This window comes from Seriola aureovittata, chromosome 9 (genome assembly GCF_021018895.1).
Source record: "Seriola aureovittata isolate HTS-2021-v1 ecotype China chromosome 9, ASM2101889v1, whole genome shotgun sequence".
NCBI lineage: Eukaryota > Metazoa > Chordata > Actinopteri > Carangiformes > Carangidae > Seriola > Seriola aureovittata.
Genome location: NC_079372.1, coordinates 18919353 through 18939901, shown reverse-complemented (window position 1 = coordinate 18939901; position 20549 = coordinate 18919353). Strand labels below are relative to the sequence as shown.

The following is a 20549-nucleotide window of genomic DNA, read 5'->3' as shown; positions in this document are numbered from 1 at the left end:
GACAGTCATGGGGATGATGTTTTCTCCTTTCGCCCTCAGTTTTGCAGTCAGAAAGAGAATAAAATTATGAGGATTGTTACCTGAGGTGACGAAAATATTTCCACTTGCAGTGCAATACCCTGGGTTTTTTTTAAAGAATGTGTGGAATGCACATGAAATGAATCAGGGTTTCTCTGCTTAATGTTAGTGTTTGTTGTTTACTAATAGTACACACTCTGGGCTCATTGGAAGAATTGCAAGAATTTGTCTGCAGTTTTAGAGGATGTCAGGTTATTGCAGCTTAGTTTGGCTTTCAACCCGAGTAAACAGTTTTGCATCCTTCCCTCGCTGTGTGTATCGGTTGCATAAGAAGTTTTTTCTTTTTTCATCAAGTCCAAATGGAGAACAGACAAGAGAGTTACTTCATAGGCTTTGAACATCTGGGGTAGATATAATTGCCAGAGTGAAATCTTTTTCATCTAGCCACTGCTAACGTTGTTTATCTCCTCTCCTCCTCCTCTCCTCTCCTCTCCTCTCCTCTCCTCCTCCTCCCCCTCATCTCCTCTCCTGTCCTCTCCTCTCCTCTGTAGCCCAACTGAACCCAATGTCCCACACCCAACACTGTGTGACCAGCATGGGAGCTCCCTCGTGGAACTGTTCCGGCCTGGAAGGGGACGAGGCGGATGGCGGTGGGGATGTGGCCGTGGACGGAGGCGAGGGATTGACAGACAGTCGCCGCAGTGTCCACGGAGAAGGCGGGCTGAGCTTCCTGCTCAAACAGGAAGACACAGAGACACAGGACGCCTACATTCACTTGTACAGCCGGCTGGACGTTGCTGTGAGGGAAATGAGGCAGTACGTCGCTCAGATCGATGTGTAAGTCTTATAGTTTATATAAACACATTGATCCTGTACAACTGAAAAGCTTTAAACCTTTTTTTTTAAATATAAATATGGATATTATTGTTTTTCTTTCGGCCTATTCCATATTTATCTCTCATATCTACCTCCACTGAAAGGTGTCATCTATCAAATAAAAAGAAAAGTGTTTACTCATATCCATTCAGACAATATTTTTAGCTCTAACACTCTGGTGACGTTATCAAATATTGTCATTCCACTGGTGTTTATATGTGAGTGGACTATTTTCGTAGCCTTCACAGTGACATTTAGAGATCTCTGCATGAAAAGCTCGGCGCTGTTATCCCCACAGCAGCCTCCTGAGGCTGTTCGTCAGCCTGTCTTTGTCTGTCTGCCCTTTGCCTTGTTTAAAGCCGAGGATTTACAAAAGGAACATTCTTCAGGCCCAAAATATTTACGGGCCGAGCCCCAGTACAGGAACAGGGAGTGAGGCCAGGATAACATCAAGAGAAAGAGACACATATTGTGTGTCCGTGCCGAGGAAGGGGTGTGACAGCGTGAATGAATAGATGTTTGGTAGCGAAGGCGTCTATGCACAGTGTATTATAATATAAATATAAGAATAATAGTGTCCTGATGATTCCAAGATGCTTTATATCCCTAATGACATTTATACATTTAAAAATATTTAGAATATACTGCACAAATATCTCATGTTTGGAATAAAACTCCTTTTTTCTTTAGCCTCTTGTCGTCTATCACCGAGCCCACGCAGCTCCAGGGGGAAGGCGGCGAGCCTCCGGTCTACGAGCCAAGTCAGCCATCTCTGGCCCCCTGCGAGGACGGCTGCGACCAGGACAAAGTGGAGCAAGGTGGTATTAAAAGAGTCTGCTTCAAGGTGAACGAGGAGGACCAGGAGGACTCGGGTCACGACACAATGAGCTACAGGGACTCCTACAGGTAACTGGTCAAAGACTGTGTCCCTAATGAATCAAACAGACTCAAGTTATTGAAAGTAACATGCAACCTGGAAAATTCTCAGTCTTAGAAACTGGGACCTGAGTAGCTTCATAAAAGAAGAATCCATTTGAATTTAATAATGTAGAATAATGTTGTTCCTTTTTTCTCAATAAGCTGCCTGATATAAATTATAATTAACTGTTTGTGCTGGTGGAAAAATCCATACTCACCTGGTATAGCAGCGTCTTTATAAAACACAAGAAAGGAGACATGGGACACCTTTGTCTCACACCTAGATTTCTAACTGTGGACTCTATAAAACACGAACAACCTTCGAACTCCCTCGTTACTCCACAAACCTATAATGCTGCTCATTTCCCCCCTTCGGAGGCTACAACTCATTCCAGATGTTGGCATCTTAACCCAGATGGAGGGCTAAAAATTACTTCAAAATGTTTTGGTCAGATCTGGTTATGTCATTTACTTATTGCAAGTTCATTCAGATGTTTCTGTGTGTGTGTGTGTGTGTGTGTGTGTGTGTGTGTGTGTGTGTGTGTGTGTGTGTGTGTGTGTGTGTGTGTGTGTGTGTGTGTGTGTGTGTGTGTGAGTGAGAGAAAGAGTGTGTGTGTGTGTGCACGGTTCACTGGGCCGTGCTCCACTGAGCCCCACCCTCCACCACCCACTAAGATGTAGTTATTGGTTGTTGGTGTGGTGGGCTGGTGTATAATACAGCCAAATGTTTGGGGCGCGGCCTCCTCACCCACTCTGTCATTAAGACCCGGCCACGGCATGTGAAACGCAGCTACCTCATCACAATAAAATGTAAAGGAAAATGTTGGCTGTTGTACGTGTGGTGCACACACACACACACACACACACACATACACACACTGAGGTGTTTAGTCAGGGTTTTAAAGCCCAGTGGAAAAAAAATACTCTGTTCAAGGTAACACTACAAAGCTGCATAGTGAACGTTGATGAATCATCCCACTTGTGAAATTTTGGATGTGATGAAAAGCGCTACTGTGTTTTAGAGGTGGGTGGCGTGTCCTGCTGAGATAATCAGACATTAAAGCCTGAGGTGGTGACAGACCACAGCAGAGCTCAACAGTCGGAGGTCACGGGCCGAGTACAGCCTGTGAGGAACATAATGTGAGAACAAGGACAGGAGAAACTGGCTTCTACACACACACAGACACAAGGGGTCAAAGACAGAAATACACAGAAAGAACAGAGCGTGTGAAGAAATTATCGTCAAGTAGCGTCCGTTCCAAACTCTGGTACACTGTGTCCGTCATAAATCTGTAACTCTGTTGGCTCTCAAAAGTCTATGTGTGTGTGTTTATGGCCCTGTTAAGACCTTTTGTCTGGCATCTAGGATTATCTAAAGTGTATCCAGATCCAGATCCAGATCCAGCTAAGACGGATTGCAGTTCACTTCCGGCGTCAGAATGTATCTCAAGTGATTGATCTTCCTTCCTTAGCTAAACATGCCAGAGAGTGCTGTACGTCACCTCTGTTTCCTCAGAGAAGAGCGTGCTCAAAATCAGTCCAATACGCATTCTACACATCTCAAACCAAGTTACATTCACTGTGCATTGCATTGCATATGGCCATTAACACCACACTGAAAAATTCAAGTGAGGGCTGGCATTTTTAGTTTTTAGCAGTAGGCCGTAATGCAAATGGGACATGGCTACAATTAAAGAAGCAACCTCAGAGGAAGCCGTTAATGAGATGCTCATTGGGATCCCAATGTGTGTTTATGAATGCATTCTCACCTGATTTTCAAGCTGCGAATACATCACCCTGTGGTGCTCACACTTTTGGCAGGAGGTGTGTGAGGCTAAATTTGGAAATCAGCCTTGTGTGTGTGTGTGTGTGTGTGTGTGTGTGTGTGTGTGTGTGTGTGTGTGTGTGTGTGTGTGTGTGTGTGTGTGTGTGTGTGTGTGTGTGTGAGGGAGAGGGAGAGGGAGAGGGAGAGGGAGAGGGACAGACAGACAGACAGAGTGTATGTCTCTGAATTCAGGTGGAAAACACAACTCCCCAAGCAGAAGCAGAGAGCCAGAAGGGGAATAGTACAGGGCCCGTCGGGACTGAGGGAATTGTGTTTATATTAGGCAACAAATAAAAGCAATGTGAGGATTGAAGTATGATAAGAGGAGGGGGATAGAGGGAAAGCAGACAAAGAAAACAACATGTCTAGATTTGCTAGTGCATAGACACATATTACTGTGAGTGTGTGATGGTGTGTTTGCATGATTGTGTGTCTGTGAGTAAAAAGCCAGTGAAGAATTCAAGCCAAACTACTAAAAGATGGCTACACTCACTCTCTCCCTGTAATTGTAGCAGCTCCAGTGCAGCCAGTTTCCCTCCCTTCCAGCACAAACACATATTCACACACATTAGGGACCGCAGAAAAACCCCGGCAGGTTGATACCCACCCCCGACTCCCCCACTTTGTCATCCAGCCAAGCCGCATAGTAGTAAAAGGAAGACAAAGCCGGTGTTGTCGTTTTGTAGCTCGTAGTCGCTCGTAGGCCGTTTGTCATGGTAATTCCGCTTGTGAATCATTCAGAGCTCCTCTGAGGGGAGTCGCGAGCGCGCTCACTTAAAGCGACGTATAATTTGAGCCACATAATTCTTCCACATGCTCCCGGTAATCATGTCGTTTCACGTAGACGTACGACTATAAATACCAGACCAGAATAATTTTTTATAAAACTGTCCGAGGAAGGCAGAAGTTCTCCTGGTTACTGCGCCGTAACACACCAGCAGCACTGAAACGGAGCATGTGTTTATAAAAGTATCTGTGTATATAGGTGAGCTCCATTTCAGAGTTTAAAGTCTAATGTATATATTTACCATCAGTCAAATGTTTTGGAGTCTGACGCAGCTACAGTTGAGTGAATGCCTCTCTGTGTAAACCAGAGGCGGTTATTACTGTGAGAAACATTTAATTACCTTTGGTCTCACGTACTGTAAATCAGAAAAGGCATTTACAATCAGAGGGATTATTTGGCAGCATAATTACAAGACGCCGCTTTCCAAATCCCCTCTGTGGTCGAAGAGCGGAATGAACCCTCGGCCGTGTGACGCGTTTTAACTGTTTGTTTGTTTGTGTGTTTTGTGCATCGCAGCGAATGCAACAGCAACAGAGACTCGGTCCTGTCCTACACCAGCGTGCGGAGTAACAGCTCCTACCTGGGGAGTGATGAGATGGGATCAGGTAAATCCTTTTTTTTTTTTTTTTTTGTTGATGTTGTTTATCCAGGAAACGTCTCAGTGTTTATGCAGTTACATGTTGTTTTGTCTCAGTACATTTGGATTACAAGTGATACAACGATCATTTCAGATCAGGCGCTTGAGAATAAAATGTGTCATTGTCCAACGTGAATTCAACATAAACAACATAAGCTCGGCTGAGGCAAACATATGCTTCCTCTGTGTCAAACAGAGACGAGAAATAATGGATGTTTTGCGTTACAACAGATGATTTACTTTGTGATAATGTTGATGAAATGTCATGCTTTCACTGTAGACATCTCTTTGAGGTCACTGTGGTCAGATATTTTAGACACAACATTTCATAACCCCCACAGCCGCATTTTTTGTGCAGTGAGCCAAGTATGTGACCACTGTTGTTTATCACATCGTCTTTATTAGTCTGACGTCACAAACAGCCCACAATGAGTCTGTGGTGAAATGAATACTCTCTAATTTGATGCATCAGGATTTACATTAACTTGTTTAATATGTGCAACAAACGCCGATGTCCAAGAGTGTGATCTCTCCTCAACGTTTTGTTTTGTTTTTTTGTTTTTTTTGTTTGTTTGGCTGGTAGGGGATGAGCTGCCGTGTGACATGAGGATTCCCTCAGACAAACAGGACAAGCTGCACGGCTGCCTCGAGCACCTTTTCAACCAGGTAAGTTCCAGGGTTCAGTCTGGAGTAAAAGCTGAATTTCTTCTTCAAAATCTTTATTCACAAAAGAAGAAATGTGGATCATCTAATGTTACTGGAGTTTAAACACAGCCAGAAGATGTAAAACTGAAAGATAGTGAAGAACACACACACACACACACACACACACACCACACACACACACACACACTCACACACACTCACACACACTCACACACACACGTCAGCGTTAACCATGTGGGACAGATGATTGTGATAGTAATCAGTCAACATCTGGGCTGAGTTACCTCATGCAGCTCTCTCTCTGTCCTCTGCTCAGGATCCCGGGGCTCTCTCTCATCTTTCGCTTGACTTCCTTTCTTTCTTTTCTTCTCTTTCCCCCACCTTCCCCTCTTTCTCCTCTCTCTATCTCTCTCTCTCTTTCTCTCACACACACACACACACACACACACACACACACACACAAATACACACAAGCTTTCACCAATATGTTGATTCAGTTAAAGACACCAATACCTCTTTTCTTCTCATCTTACCAGCATTTGATGTTGTTTGACTCCACGTGGGGTGCCCCCTCTTTGGCTGCTATAGTTTTTTCCACATGGAAACAGCAGCTATGGGGGCTTACAAACACAAGCCTTGTTGTTTTTAATGCTGACAGACCCATGCCAGACGTTACTACAGAGTCATGTGTGAGTGTGTGTTTGAATGACACAGGAAGAAATTAGGGAGCTGGTAGAAGAAAGGAAGGAAATGTGTGCAGAATATAAGGGATGTAATATTGATTGATTACCTGACGATCTTTCTGTGTGTGTGTGTGTGTGTTTGCTTTGATTATTACACAAAGGTTGATTCCATCAACAGCCTCCTCAAAGGACCTGTCATGACCAAGGCCTGTGAGGAGACCAAGCACTTTTACTCAGACCACAGCCAACCAGGTACATGCTGTATTTGTTTATGTGTGTGTGTTTGTGTTTGCTGCTTGAAAGGTGAAAGGGCGTGTCGACACGTTTCTGTTAATAGAACTGTTACACAACACACACTCACACATTTCCTGGGTTTTATGTGAACAGAGTTTCGTCAAACAGAAGACTGGACGCTTCGTTGTCGTTACATTATCCAGAAGAACATCCAGGAGGACCCTTGGAACCTGCCCAACTCTATCAAAACGCTGGTGGAGAGCCTGCAGAGATTTGTGGACGGTTAGTGGAGCACACACACACACACACACACACACACACACACACACACACACACACACTCCTACCATGTGGTCGTATACAGTTACAATCAGTCACTCCATCTTGTTTTCCTTCTACCTCCACAGATGGAAAGAACCAGCTTCTCCTGGCTCTGCTCAAGTGCACAGGTAGAGTAATATGTGACTATTAGACACAAAGCAGTTCACACTTAGAGCCAGCTGGAGGCAGATAATCAAACTAGATAAAACCCTGGCTCTAATTCTCCAGAAATTTACCCGAAGAGATGTCAGAGCTGGCCACGCAATCACTCAGCAGAACTCGGTCTCCGGCAGCTGGAAAGGTCTCATAACTGGAGTATTTAAAAATGATTCCAACAGTTTTCTCTCCTTTTGCAAATGAAATCATCCATCATGTGAAATTACAGCCAGTTCTACATCTGCAGGTCCTGAAAAACATCTTCAAAGATGATTAGATTTTTAAAAATGATTTATTTAAAATGTCAAGAATCCAGTGTCTGTGGAATTTTTCACCATTTAATGAGGTTTTCGTGTTATTCTCTGTATTTCTTTCATGTTGTAACATTAGCTTTGAAAAAGTGCGCGTCCATGTTTACATTAACAGTGAACAGTGACTATAATAGTCCTATATCAAGTGTGTTTTAATTTCATCACGTCTGCTTCATTAGCAAAGATAAAGCAGATGTTTAAATTTACTTAGTTTCCACTGTAATTAAATGATTCTAAAGAGACGGAGACGTCTGCCATGTTCTCATTTTCCAGAGCAGGATCATGTCCAGGTTGAGGCCAGTTGTTCAGTTTGTTTGTACAGAAAGAGGTTTGGTGTGGAAGCACATGATGCTCCAGTCACTTTGAACTGTGCTCGGTGGCATATGGTGTTAGTTAATGGGAGATATCCTCTCCGGGGATCCAGGCTAATGGAATAAAGTATATGTATTGGAGGAAGTCCAAGAAATGTGTAATGAGGAAAGTTAGAGTGGGAGATCGGGCTGTCTCCCTCTCCTGCCCGCTGACCTTCTCATCTTTTTGAACGCTCCATTTTCATATTTTCTCTCCATAACTTCTCCCCCTTTTGTGTCCTGACGAACTCCCTCCATCATTCTTTGACATCAAAATCTCCCTATCTCCACTCCCCAAAACCAGACACGTCTCTGCAGCTGCGACGGGACGTGATTTTCTGCCAGGCAGCGACGGGCGCCCTGTGCACGCTGGCCGAGCAGCTGCTGGCGGCGTTCCGGTCGCGCTTCAACAACGCCGGCGAGTACCAGGAAGACGGCAAGGAGACCAGCCGTAAGTGGCTGGAGCAGATATCCGTCATCGGTGTCCTACTGCACTTCCAGTCCACACTGGCACCACACCTGGTGAGGACGGGTTTGATATTTCCATTTGACGACCAACAGAGTTTCTAATTTATGTATTTTTAAAAATAAAAATCTTACCTGACACAGTTTTAAACAAACACAGTAATGGTCTGCATCTCCGGTTGCATCCATCCATTTGTGGTGCGTTCCTGGGTCTTTATGGCTTTCTAGTCACGCAGCTGTCGTCACAACCACCAGAACTCTCCTGGTGCGACCTCTGAGGTGTCTTTCTCTCCTCTGACAGAAGGAGGAGCGGACCATGCTGGAGGACACCAAGGCCGCCCTGTTGGACTTGGACAAAGTCACTGTGTTCTTCAGGCAACTGGAGGATGAGTGTCTAGTCGCAAGTAAGAGACTCCATCAACAAAGACTGACTTGGCCCATTCAAACCAGACTGCTGCTAATGAGCAGCTGTATGGTTTGACCAACTCTGAAAAGAGTTCCATTATGTGCATGTATGGAAGCTATTGAGGGTGAAATTGTCATTTTGCCACTGCAGATTTAATTTTCTTTGCAGTGGAGAAACTGAATAGGGAGCTAAAACAACAGTATAATGGCTCCATAAATCATCTTAAACAAGGACAGAACATGTAGTCTCTTAAAGTCCTCTTTGTCCGTCTATCACAGATAACACGGTCGCTCCTGTCGGGCTGTGAAGGGCTTCATTTAAACTTGAGTGCTGCTCTGAGACACATGAAACATTTGCGCATATGTGGAGGAAACACCCAAAGATATACACAAAGTTATTTTTTGGGCCTTTTTTTCCTTTATTTTGATAGCCACAGTGAAGGAGAGATAGGAAATTCAGAGAGAGAGAGAGAGAGAGAGAGAGAGAGAGGATGAGATGCAGCAAAGGGCCACAGGTCGGTTTCGAGCATTACAATTAAACACACATATATTATATTCTTGTATCAGCATGTAGGCTGTGCTGCAGCGGGGAGATATTCTTTTGGAGCATGAAAATGTGCTCCAAAAGCATGAACGTTTGCTTCTCTCCTCCCAAAACACTCAAGGTTGTAACATTTTAATTCAGAGTAAGCATTTCAACGCAGTGATGTGGTGCAGTAGAGTGAGGCTTGTTTAAAGTGTGCACTGTGAGAATCTTTACATGGCCGTGTATATAAAGTTTAAGACCTTTGTGCCTCCTAATAACCTCAGTATCTGTATTCGCTGAAAGTGCTGCAGGCGACCAGAAGCCCTTAAAGCCAGCAGATACAAAGGACGACCGCATCCTGAATCAGTCCTCTTTTCAGCTGCCTCAATATGGCCAGCAGAGATTGCCGCTCAAAGGAAACGCACAACATGCACTTCTCATTTTAGGAGGCAAAGCTGTGGATGAGGCAGGGATTTACTATTCCAGGTTCACACTCAGCAGCAGAAAGTATTTAGTGCACATGCATATATTGTGCACAAACATGCAAACTAATGACTCTCACTGTCATATTCTTTACATGCGACCGGCATGTCAAGATAAAGAGTGCAGACCTTGTCTTCTCCACTTTAACCTAACTGCTTTCCTGAAGTTGCATATTCAGCTCAGATTGCTGGAGCGCCAGCAGATGGTTTGCGGCGGCGGCGTCCATCGGACAGTATTGATTTACTAATGGCATCTTCAGCAAGCTGGGAGCTATAGGTTAGGTGGAGTCATGTAAGCACCGCGGAGTCTATGGCCCCTGAGTTCAGCCTGAAGCATCACAGCCAATTCCACAGGATTACGGCTTGATGGGTTCTCTAGGAAAGAGCGCTGACCCTGGAGGTCCCTCAGTAAAGGTCGTCTTTTCCATTTTCTGAGAACTGCTCATGTCTCACAGTCGGAAAATGTTAGGAGGAATCAGCACGAGTCAGACTTATGAATCATTACCAGTCATGTTGTTCGTAGAGTTAGAAAAGGTTACTTCTCTGCGTGCGAGAGGTACCGTGTGAACAGATTCTTTTAAACTGCAGTTGTTTTAGTTGCATGATGATATTTAAAAGATTAAAAAAACATCAGACAGACAACAACATAAATATCTAAAGAGAACATATGTCATTGCTGCACATGATGATATCAAGGATCAACCTTTGTCAATTCATCCTGCACAATCATTTGGACACAAAAGATGTTTGGGAGGTGCTGCTACACTAATAACAGCTGACACACATAACAGTATGTGTACTGCTGATTTTCCTAACGTGACTAATCTGCAGGTAACTGCTACTGTTATATTTAACTAGACTTTTGTCACTCTTTCCATTACTGTGTGTGCAGTCATTACTGTGTGTGGCAGTGTCACGGCAGAGCGAAGGCTGGAGAATCAGTGAGCTCTCCACCTTCAGTTCTGGAGGGTTTGAACTTCTGATACGACTTCAGTGACTGTGGTTTTATGAAGTCATTGTAGGAAAAACATAATAAACATTTGAAAAGATGGATGGTGCTCACTAATGCAGCAGTTCTGTCTTTAATGACATTTGGAAACCTGCACTATAAGAGTGTGAGATTTTTTGTGTAGACTTTCATACACATCCAGTCACAGAGGACAGTACGCAGAGGCACTTTTGTGTTCACTATAAATCTTCACTATTAATTAACTGTCACTTACTCTACTATTAATGCAGAATTTGTCGCTCTGTAGACATCGTTAACAAAATATCTGAAGGTAACAAACTCTACAGCGCCTTACACTTCTCATGTTTATTTATTGAGTTGCTCAGACAGCCAAAAGTATAATACAAGTCTTGTTAACGTCTCCCCTGTCTGTGTGTGTGTGTGTGTGTGTTGCAGACACACCGGTGTGTTACCAGGTGGAGGGCAGCCGACAGGCCCTGAGGGTCACCCTGTACCTGGACAGCTGTCACTTCAGTGAGCTGCCCAGTCGGTTGCAGAACGGAGGCAGCCTGAAGCTCCACACCGTCCTCTTCACAAAGGGTAAGACTGGGCAGACTGGGACAGAGGGACTGGGGGAAGTGAGGAAACTGCCAATTGGGGAATAGGTCCAGGCTGTTGAGCATGTGGCAAACAGGGTGGACTTTTGTTCTCGATTGATGATGTCTTAACACAAAATCATTTATGTGGAATTGATCATTTGGATACACTAAATACGTTATGCAGCCTCTCACACATGTACATTTCCTGATAACCTTGATGTGCCTTTATTAAGTTAGACTGAAGCCTTCTATTGGCAATTTAAAACACTCCACCAGGCTCCTTCTAGTTCTCCATCAGTCTCAGTCGGGCCGGTATGAGCAGATACCATTATGCATCATACCTGTCTGCCAAATAGCCATTAATTTTCCAAATACAAGCTCCAGTCGGAAAACTAACTCGACGAGAGAGCTCATATTGTTCTCATGTACTTCAGTTATGAAGAAAGTGCTACGACACAGATTCAGTAGTGCTGATCTTTGGATCAACATCACCACCTACTGGAGAGAGTCTTGGCTACAGGTTGAGCAGAAGTGTGGGGCACCTTGTGACATTGCAGTTGCTGAAGTGTGTGTGTGTGTATGTGGGTGTGTGGTCATATCTATGAACATGTCCTCTCATATGGATTAAATAAATCATGTAAAATAAGGTGATTCTGGGCTAAAATAATATTTATATAAAATGTTATTTTCGAGGCGAGGTTAGGATTATGGTTAAGGTTGGTTGGATTCGATGGATCTGGTGTTCAGAGTTAACATTAAAATTAGGTTCACCGTCGTGTGGGGGGATAATGATGAGGTTTGAAGTGAGGGTTAAAGTTCAAGGGCATGAAACAATGTGATCATAGAAGTGTGTGCCCGTGAGTGTTGAACTAATTGCCCCCCCGCCTGCTTTACTCAGCGCTGGAGCGTCCGGAGGGAGTATCTCAGCAGGACTATGCTGCCATGGAGGAGTTCCAGCAGCGCACCAACGCGGTCTCACTAGAGAAGGTCAAGGCCTACTATCGCAGACTCAGGTACTCTATGCTACACTGCATCACAGCCCTCCAGTGGTTTACTCACTAGCACTCTGGATAGATTTCACCTTAAAGGGAGAGTTCACCCTATGGTGTTGCATAAGCACGCAGAAAGTGAGCTTAGATTGCTGTTTTACTTTACGTCTGACTGTTTTCAAGGTCCAGAATTTTTCAAGGTGAGAGCTGTATCATTTATTCAGACTTATCCTTAAAAAAGTCCCACATCCACTATATTGCCCATATAATAAAATATTAAATCCTAAACAAGGTTATTTGGGAGTGAGAGTCTTTACAGACAGTTTGTAATAAGTGTGTATATGCATATAAGCATGTATGTGTTTATTTAGATTCATTGTCTTCCTTGATTGTTATTGATTATTGCCCTGTAACATAATCATGTTTTATTAATAGCCTGTTATGAGGGTCATGATTTCTGATATGTGCACACCGATTCCCAGGAAATGACTCATGCAACATCGATAAAAAATGAAATATGTACTGTAGCAGATGCATATTCTATATCGTGAAGTGCTCTCGATGCTAGGTGACTCAGCTCTCGCACAAAGTGAGTCGGAGGAGGGAAAAAAAATCTGTAGGTTTCCAAACCAGATTTAAAAACTGAAATAGAGATGTTGGTGTCTCAACAGGGCTTTCTATTTGGAGAAGTCCAATCTCCCCACTGACTCAAACACCACAGCCATGAAGATCGACCAGGTAAATATACACTTACTCTGATTTGTTCCCCATTTACTGCTTTTGCTGTGCTCACAGAATGTGTACATTACAGGCTTATATCATGTTCTTGTAACATACTGTAAGTCCATTTGTATATAATGTTGTGACTGAATATAAATGCAAGCACAGATACTGGGCCTTGAAGTTAGAGACCTTCAACCAAGCATTTCAAAAGTAAGATGAACTGGTGTCCTGTTCCCTCCACTGGAATCCCCCCACTAGCTCGTCAAGACTCCTCCCATTAACTCCAACTAACCTCAACACATCAGCATTATAAACTGTTTCCATTTGAACTGCAGCGATGATTAGACTAGAAAGGAAATTCTAGTGTCCCAAACTGACTGTAGCTGCAATAGATCCCAGTGATTAAAACTAAATAGAACATAGTTTCCTCAGGTTTTCATTGTCTTTCAAAAGAAAGACTGCACAGAGTTAAACCTCTTTCTTTTATCTGTGATGGTTTTCATTCTGTTTCTGCTGGTGCACCATCTTAACAAGTCAGTTACTCAACTTAATCTAAAACTGAGCATCGACGCTGCGTTCCATTGACCTCGGAAGTTGGATGACGAGAAGCTGGGAATGATGTCCCACCCGCGTTGACAGTGTTCCAGTGCAACGAGTTGGAAGCCTGTTATTGTTGTTGTTGTTATTATTATTAGCGATGCCAGTTGATAACAACATGTTATTATGTGGCAGTTTGGGCATACACACACCGTAGCAGCGTGTCCTCAGATGGAAGTTGGACTCTACTGTGTGTACGACTGAATTAACGAAACACACAATAGAAGTGCTAATAAACCGTATATAACGACAGCTTACACTTCTGTTGAGGCGCAGAGCGGCCATCTTTCCGACTTCCCAGTTCAACTGGAACGCACCATAAAATAAATCAAGTGGTGTGAGATAATTTCACTTGTTTCTGATACAAATTGAATTGATTTGATTATCTTGGCATATTTTGCTTTTTTATTTCCTAGTCACTTGTCTTGAGAATAAACAAAACAGAATTGGTGAAACTATTTAGGAAAGAAGTTGCTTTATTCTCCACTTGGTTTTATAAAATGCAGATTTTAACACTCAGTATTTGTCTGAATGACTTGGTAAGATGGACACAGTACTGATATTGTATTGTATTATCTTGTTAGCTGTCCATTTAACCACTGAACCTCTCCGACCTTCACTTGTTTCCCCCCTCACAGCTGCTGCGACCCCTCAACACACTGGACGACCTGTGTCGAATAATGCAGTCCTACATCAACGTGCGCCCGAGTGCCCACGGCCACCCGTCAGGTGTCAGCGTGCTGTGCGTGTCCTCTGAGCTGTGTAACCGCCTGGGAGCCTGCCACATCACCATGTGTGGCACAGGCATGCAGAGGTCAGCCCGGCAACACACAGACATTATTACACTGCTTGTGTCGTATCACTGGACTGTCAGCTGGAATAAAGATTAACACAGTGCAGAGGGGATGACATGCACCACTGAATCTCAAAAACTTTGGGTTTTTTCCACTCTTTGCAGATGTACCCTGAGTGTGACACTGGAGCAGGCGATGATCTTAGCCAGGAATCACGGACTCATTCCACGCTGCATCATGCAGACCATGGACATTATGCGTAAACAGGTAAACGAGCGAGGGTCCCTTATGGAGTCATATCTCTGAACCAAGTGTAGCGTCGTTTCACATACAGTCAGTCTATTACAATTCAGTACAACAGCTCTGCCATAAATTTTGCCTTTATGAAGATTATAATGTAAACATTGTCAGAAATGTCCAAATTCAGTTACGTGTTTATTACTGAGGTCATAGTTAAAGGTGGTGTTTTATGTTGAGAGGGCAAAGTAGAATCACCTCCGCATGTCCTGCAGCACCACCACTAACCTGCTAATGCTAACACATATAATTAAACTGACACCTCCATGACAATGTAAAAAAAAAAAGATTTTGTCAAAGAATTAATGGCAGAACAGTTGTATTAGTTTGCATTAGACTGCATTAAGTGTGCCATATAAAGTGGCCAGTGAGTGTGTATCTATATGAGAAGAAATTATTTTAGTAAGAATTAAGGCTGTGCAATATGGTTGAAATCAGTGTCACAATATTAATAACTGTATGTTTCTGGCACAATTTTGGTCAAAGGATATATCTATATATATAGATATATATATATATCTATTTCTATATATATAGATATATATATATAGATATATATATATATCTATATATATATGAATTATGTTTTTGATCTTTGAAAACCTGAAAAAGTTGAAAAACAAGTGATCTATCGACAAGTGATCTCTCCCATGTCAAACAAAAAAGAAAAATTGAGCTTCCCCTGCTTTCACCCTTTTGTCCTGAATGTTTGATCGTTATCATTAAAATAAAAAGGGCTCTGAAAAGGCATTATTTGGCCTCCGTATTGTGATGTGGTTGGATGTGGCCTGCCAGCATTTTTGAGATTTTCAAGTGGGACATGAGTTGGAAAAGGTTGGGAATCACTGATATAAAGAATAGTTTGTGCAGTATTTCTGCACATTGTAAATTTTTTGATGTTTATTTAATGAGGGTAATTGAACTAACTACACTGTGAATGGAGCTTATAACATACGTTCTCTCCTCCACCAGGGAGCAAGAGTTGAGCTCTCTGCAAAAAATCTCAAGGTAATGGACCAGATGCCTCCATCAGCCCCAAGGTATTGTATAAATCCACTTCCAGCAGGCACCTCTGCCCTGCCTTCAGTACAATTTACAGCCTTAGACGAGCCGGATCCTCTCATCTGAATTTCTTTTTTTTTTTCTTTTTCAACAGGCTCTTCAAGCTGTGTTTGCCGCCCTCAGATGGAGAACTCTAAGAAAAGCGTCACTTCAGAGAGATCATCAGAGAGAGGGTGAATGTGGAAGAGGAAGATGTGATGAGAGACGACGGTTACAAAAGAGGGCAAGTCTCACCGGATTTCCTCCGAGAGACACTGCTGATGGACAGACCCTTGCCCCCCTCGCTGCCTCAGTTACACAGGGATCATTCCAGCATGGATACCACTAGAGACTTCAGTGCAATGCACAGACTAAACAAGACTGTACAGATGACTAATGTCAGTTACTTGGGAGCACCTGACGCAGCCTGAAGCGCAAGGCTAGTCATGTACTGTTGTACTGGGAAACAACCCGGATAGAAGTATTACTGTTTTGGCTGTCTACACATCATATCTGACATGAATGACTTGACAACTGATGTGAAATATTCACAATGTAAGTGAAAGATGTCAGTTTGAGGCCTCACAACGACAACATCCACAGCAGTTACGCTCATAACGGAGCTCTTATTATTAACTGGATTAACCAAACTACCTGTAGCTGACTGTTGTCCTAAATGCAGAAGTTTTCCATTTTGCCTTGGACTGCAAGTCCAGAAAGCTGTGTCTTTCTCTGTGTGGGCAGGTGTTCCCCAGGGCTCAGTGTTTGGACCCCAAGTGAAGTGGAATACTTGGATACCCTGGTATTCATGTGTGATCGCAGATTGGATAGATGCCGAAAGTCAAAGAGTAGACAGAGAGATGGAAGTAGGGATTGAGGGACGGATAAAAAAAAAAGACGGATGAGAGACAGGGCTGCTCTTTCCTCAGCCCGTTGCATGTGGTTACTGTGCAATTACTGTAGGTTTTAGTGTGAGTACTGTATTACTGCACTATATGAAGGATAGTTATTTATTGTGTCTGGAAGGAGTGTTTTTATCCCTCACTTATTCTATATCAGGTATTAAAGAATCTAAAAAGCATTCCAGCCTACATATTGAACAGTATTTAAAGGACCAATGGCATGCCTTTTTTTTTTTTTTTTTTTTAGATGCAACTGCTTGTGTACTTCATTTTTATTTATGTCTATAGAATTTGATTACATCAGGAAATCTTCAGGGAGTGCAAGGGAGGAAGGATGAACAGAAGCTAGCTAATCAGAATCAGGACAAAGGAAGCTAAAAACAAACTATACAGGGCTGATTGTTTGTCAACAAGCAGCCAGGTTGGGATATTGAATCATTGTTAAATTATTAATATATTAATGGAAATGTACTAGTTGAAGGATCGCCTTCTGTTAACTAAGACATTGTGTTGATTTTTAAATTGGCTTTTATGTTGTCTCGGGTCTGTCGTATTTACTGTAGGTAATAAAAGAAGCACAATGATTGGTCCGTACAAGTCGCAGTGTTAGCAAAACGTACTGTAAGCAGTTTGCAGGTGATGTAAACAAAGGGATCTTTCCGGGACTTAATCATTGTAACATTATTTTGCTGAAGATTTTAATTTCTTGTACATATAAACTGTAACTATGTCAGAGGAAGAAAATAGGATATGTCTTATGGCAGCAGAGTAATGCGATAAATTAAAATGCATTATTTTTATGGAAATAATATAGTATATAAAACATTTTGTATTGGTTATTGTGCATTTGAAGAGAAGTTTTTTTTTTTTCTCTTTGCTGAGTGTAACCTCACTGACGACTCGTAGTATTTGACTGGTTTAAAGAAAAAATGTTTTAAATGCATTTCAAGAATCTTCCTTGACATGCTGCATTCATTAGGCAGATGACTTAGTCCTTTTTATTTATTTAAAAGCAGTCTGGTTCCAAATGAGCATGTTGGAATAGTCCCTGCACATCCCCTGGCAGTAGCATGGCCGATGTAGATTTATATCCACTGCCTGACACATAAGACCGAGTGGATAATTGCATTATCATCATGTCCCATATCAAATTTGCTCTTACTGTACATTGTATAAACTGCTGGTCTTAAGTGTGTGTCACCAGTTTGAATTAGCTAATGACTGCAGCATGTTGGTGTAGCTGGACAAAGATGTCACTGATTACACATTTATTTACATTATTCTAATGTTTCCTGACTGTATATACTTTATTTGCAATTTTATGTTGCTTGAAAATAACTGTACAAAGCATCTTTGTTGGAATCTTTCTAAAAATGATCATTGTAAATGCAATCTTAACAAGCTAGTAAATAAAATCTTCACAGTATGACAACGTTTTTCAGTGTAGCAGCAGTGTTGTTGATCGACGTGAAGACGTGATGTCCAGCATAAAAAGTGGTTTCCATCTAGTGAGGACCTTTGCCTCCCATTTATCTCGTAATCTTCCTGCTTTCAGATAGTGGCAGGAGACGTGTGAGTGCGCGCGCGTGTGTGTCTGTGTGTGTGTGTGTGTGTGTGTGTGTGTGTGTGTGCGCGTGTGTTCAGTCAGATAATACAGACCTTAAAAACACAGCTTGACATAGTCTTAGGTGTCCATTACCCTGACTGAAGAAAGCTGCACATATGAATATTGCATGAACATGCATCATCAAATTGAAAGCCTTCCTTGCAGCTTCTCTTTTGGGGCTGGAATTGAGTGCAGAGGTTATCTCAGGGTAATTTCTTTAGATGCATGACATGGTAATTTCCCCAAAACACAGTGATGATCATCTCCCAATCAGAAAGCTCCAGATTAACAAACCGGATCAGATGTTATTGCACCAGAACGAGGCTGCCTGTATTGGTCATTGTTACTTTAACTTTAGAGGTTAATTATGGATCATTAAATGGCTGCAGATCACCTCTAATTTGCTGATTGCTATAACGTGATTAGACTGGAGTGAAATTTATGAGCATTTCCATCCCTGCTGTGTCTGTCAAATGGCCGGAAGGGGCTAATGTAAAACCATACACTGTGCAGTTTCGCGTGGATATTGCAATTGGTTTTCTAGGGGGACCGACACCGACTGCATTCACCACCAGCACACACCCCTCAGCACCGGTGATGCATCCCCGCGGCAAGGGCACGGACAACTCCTCGTTAGAGTCGTCTCGACTTTAGAATGGTGCAGAAATCTCTCAACGGCGGGGTTTACCCAACTCAAGCCGGAGAGAAGAAGCACAAAGTCGGGTTTGTTGGATTGGACCCGGGGGCTCCTGAATCCAGCAGGGATGGGGCGCTACTCATTGCGGGCTCGGAAAGCACCAAGCGGAGCAGCATCCTCTGCAGACCGAGGTCCAGCATCTCCGCCGGGAGACCCAGACCGTCGAAGAAAAACGCCAGCTATCGGAAACTACAGAATTTCCTCTATAATGCGCTGGAGAGACCGCGGGGATGGGCGTTCATCTACCACGCTTATGTGTAAGTGATGTCCGCGCTTCAACCAAGTATGTTTGATTCTGTCATTATGGCCTTTTGCTTTGGCAGCACACACACAAACACACACGCACACACACTGCATGATTCGAGTCATGATTCGGAGTTTTGCGGCTTGTCGTGTGTCTCTTTCCACATTGATGATCATGTTCGCATGGCGCAGTGGAGGGTTAAATGTTGTCATGCTGCCAGGCTGCTGTAGCCTGATCATAGGAGGGGTGTCACTTCACCTGCAGAACTCCTGCTTTAACTCTTCATATCGGCTATTGCGACACGCTTATGTCGTACTGACGTTATGGTGGATGGATTTTCATGATGTCGGACATTCCTCCGGTCTGTGTTTCACGCACTGTTGTTTCTCTTTGATTGGAGTTAGTTGCCATATGTTGCGGCAGGATTGGGTTTCAGCACCGTGGTGTGTGGACAGCTCCGCGCCGCGTCACTACTTTCACTAATTAACGTTGCAGTCTCAGTGATGTGGACTCTACTACATGCACACTGTATAGCCTGTGTGTGTGTGTGTGTGTGTGTGTGTGTGTGTGTGTGTGTGTGTATGTTTGCAGGCAGGCAAAGGGAGTGTTCTGGATACTACAGCCGGTGACTAGACAGTCTGGGAGCGTTTGTAGACTCCGGTGATGCCATCATAAATGTGCTGGTTGATGATCTGTGACCCTCTGGTGGAATGGAGTGGTCAGCAGTGAGGCGGGCAACCATGAATTCCTACATATTAAAGGGCAGCTGCAGCAATTCAGTAATGCACTTTCATAAAGTTGGTTGAGAGACATTTTCCATAATACCAATGGTATCTGTATGTCAGACCCTCCCTGCCACAACCTTCTCTTCAAAATGTGTCGTCTATGGGAAGGGGATGTGATCTCTGGAGTATGGCACAGCCCTCCCTTCTGATACTGTCTGGCCTGTTTTTGGATTTTTTTTGTGTGTGTTAAAAAGTCCAATAAAGATATTGAGCAAAAAAAAAAAAAAAAGTGCAGTCATCCATTAGCATTATATTTTCTGAGTTGATGAAGCTCCTCCACAGCCACAAGATCCTGCTCAGCCCATTCTCCCCTTCACTAGTAAACTGACCTTTATGTGTAAAAAAAGCAACAAACACATGTAACCTGCTGCCGTTTTGTGCATCATATCAAGATGAAAGGTAGCAATTACAGTAATTACAGGTGTTAGCCCTACGACTCTAGAAGCTCTTTTCTTTTCAAAATGAAAGGTGGGTAAAGTGAGGGTGGTCGTTTGCCCGAGTCCGTCTGGTTCAGTGATGCTGCGTGCTCGATACTGAGGAGCTGAAATTGCCACAGCATTAAGGAATTCACTGTGCACACTGTATCGACTCCCCTGAGACATCTGGATGCCCAGGAGTAAGCCTGCGCTTTAACATGAAACCACACACACACACACACACACACAC

General features: G+C 43.2%; 2 protein-coding genes across 9 annotated transcripts in view; both read left to right on the top strand.

The window, feature by feature from the left end:
• prex1 (phosphatidylinositol-3,4,5-trisphosphate-dependent Rac exchange factor 1) overlaps nucleotides 1-17987 on the top strand; it is an 83238-nt gene extending 65251 nt beyond the window's left edge. Inside the window, exons 25-41 of one of the 2 annotated variants that reach the window (XM_056385127.1) lie at nucleotides 570-855; nucleotides 1585-1800; nucleotides 4941-5029; nucleotides 5645-5727; nucleotides 6572-6662; nucleotides 6798-6926; nucleotides 7052-7093; nucleotides 8087-8304; nucleotides 8549-8651; nucleotides 11066-11209; nucleotides 12107-12221; nucleotides 12869-12935; nucleotides 13086-13130; nucleotides 14156-14331; nucleotides 14476-14578; nucleotides 15581-15648; nucleotides 15765-17987. In XM_056385127.1, the coding sequence (XP_056241102.1) occupies nucleotides 570-855; nucleotides 1585-1800; nucleotides 4941-5029; nucleotides 5645-5727; nucleotides 6572-6662; nucleotides 6798-6926; nucleotides 7052-7093; nucleotides 8087-8304; nucleotides 8549-8651; nucleotides 11066-11209; nucleotides 12107-12221; nucleotides 12869-12935; nucleotides 13086-13130; nucleotides 14156-14331; nucleotides 14476-14578; nucleotides 15581-15648; nucleotides 15765-15807 (2018 nt within the window). In that variant the 3' untranslated portion in view covers nucleotides 15808-17987. The remainder of the gene's footprint in view (nucleotides 1-569; nucleotides 856-1584; nucleotides 1801-4940; nucleotides 5030-5644; nucleotides 5728-6571; nucleotides 6663-6797; nucleotides 6927-7051; nucleotides 7094-8086; nucleotides 8305-8548; nucleotides 8652-11065; nucleotides 11210-12106; nucleotides 12222-12868; nucleotides 12936-13085; nucleotides 13131-14155; nucleotides 14332-14475; nucleotides 14579-15580; nucleotides 15649-15764) is intronic. The other variant, XM_056385128.1, reaches the window with a different exon arrangement.
• A 195-nt stretch (nucleotides 17988-18182) lies between these two features.
• The window catches only part of LOC130174893 (potassium voltage-gated channel subfamily KQT member 2-like), a 49228-nt gene continuing 46861 nt past the window's right edge, over nucleotides 18183-20549 (top strand). For 2 of the 7 annotated variants that reach the window (XM_056385135.1, XM_056385133.1), the window contains exon 1: nucleotides 18187-19111. In XM_056385135.1, coding sequence (XP_056241110.1) covers nucleotides 18813-19111 — 299 coding nt within the window. In that variant the 5' untranslated portion in view covers nucleotides 18187-18812. Of the gene's footprint in view, nucleotides 19112-20549 lie in introns of all 7 variants that reach the window. The other 5 variants (XM_056385131.1, XM_056385129.1, XM_056385132.1 and 2 more) reach the window with 3 other exon arrangements.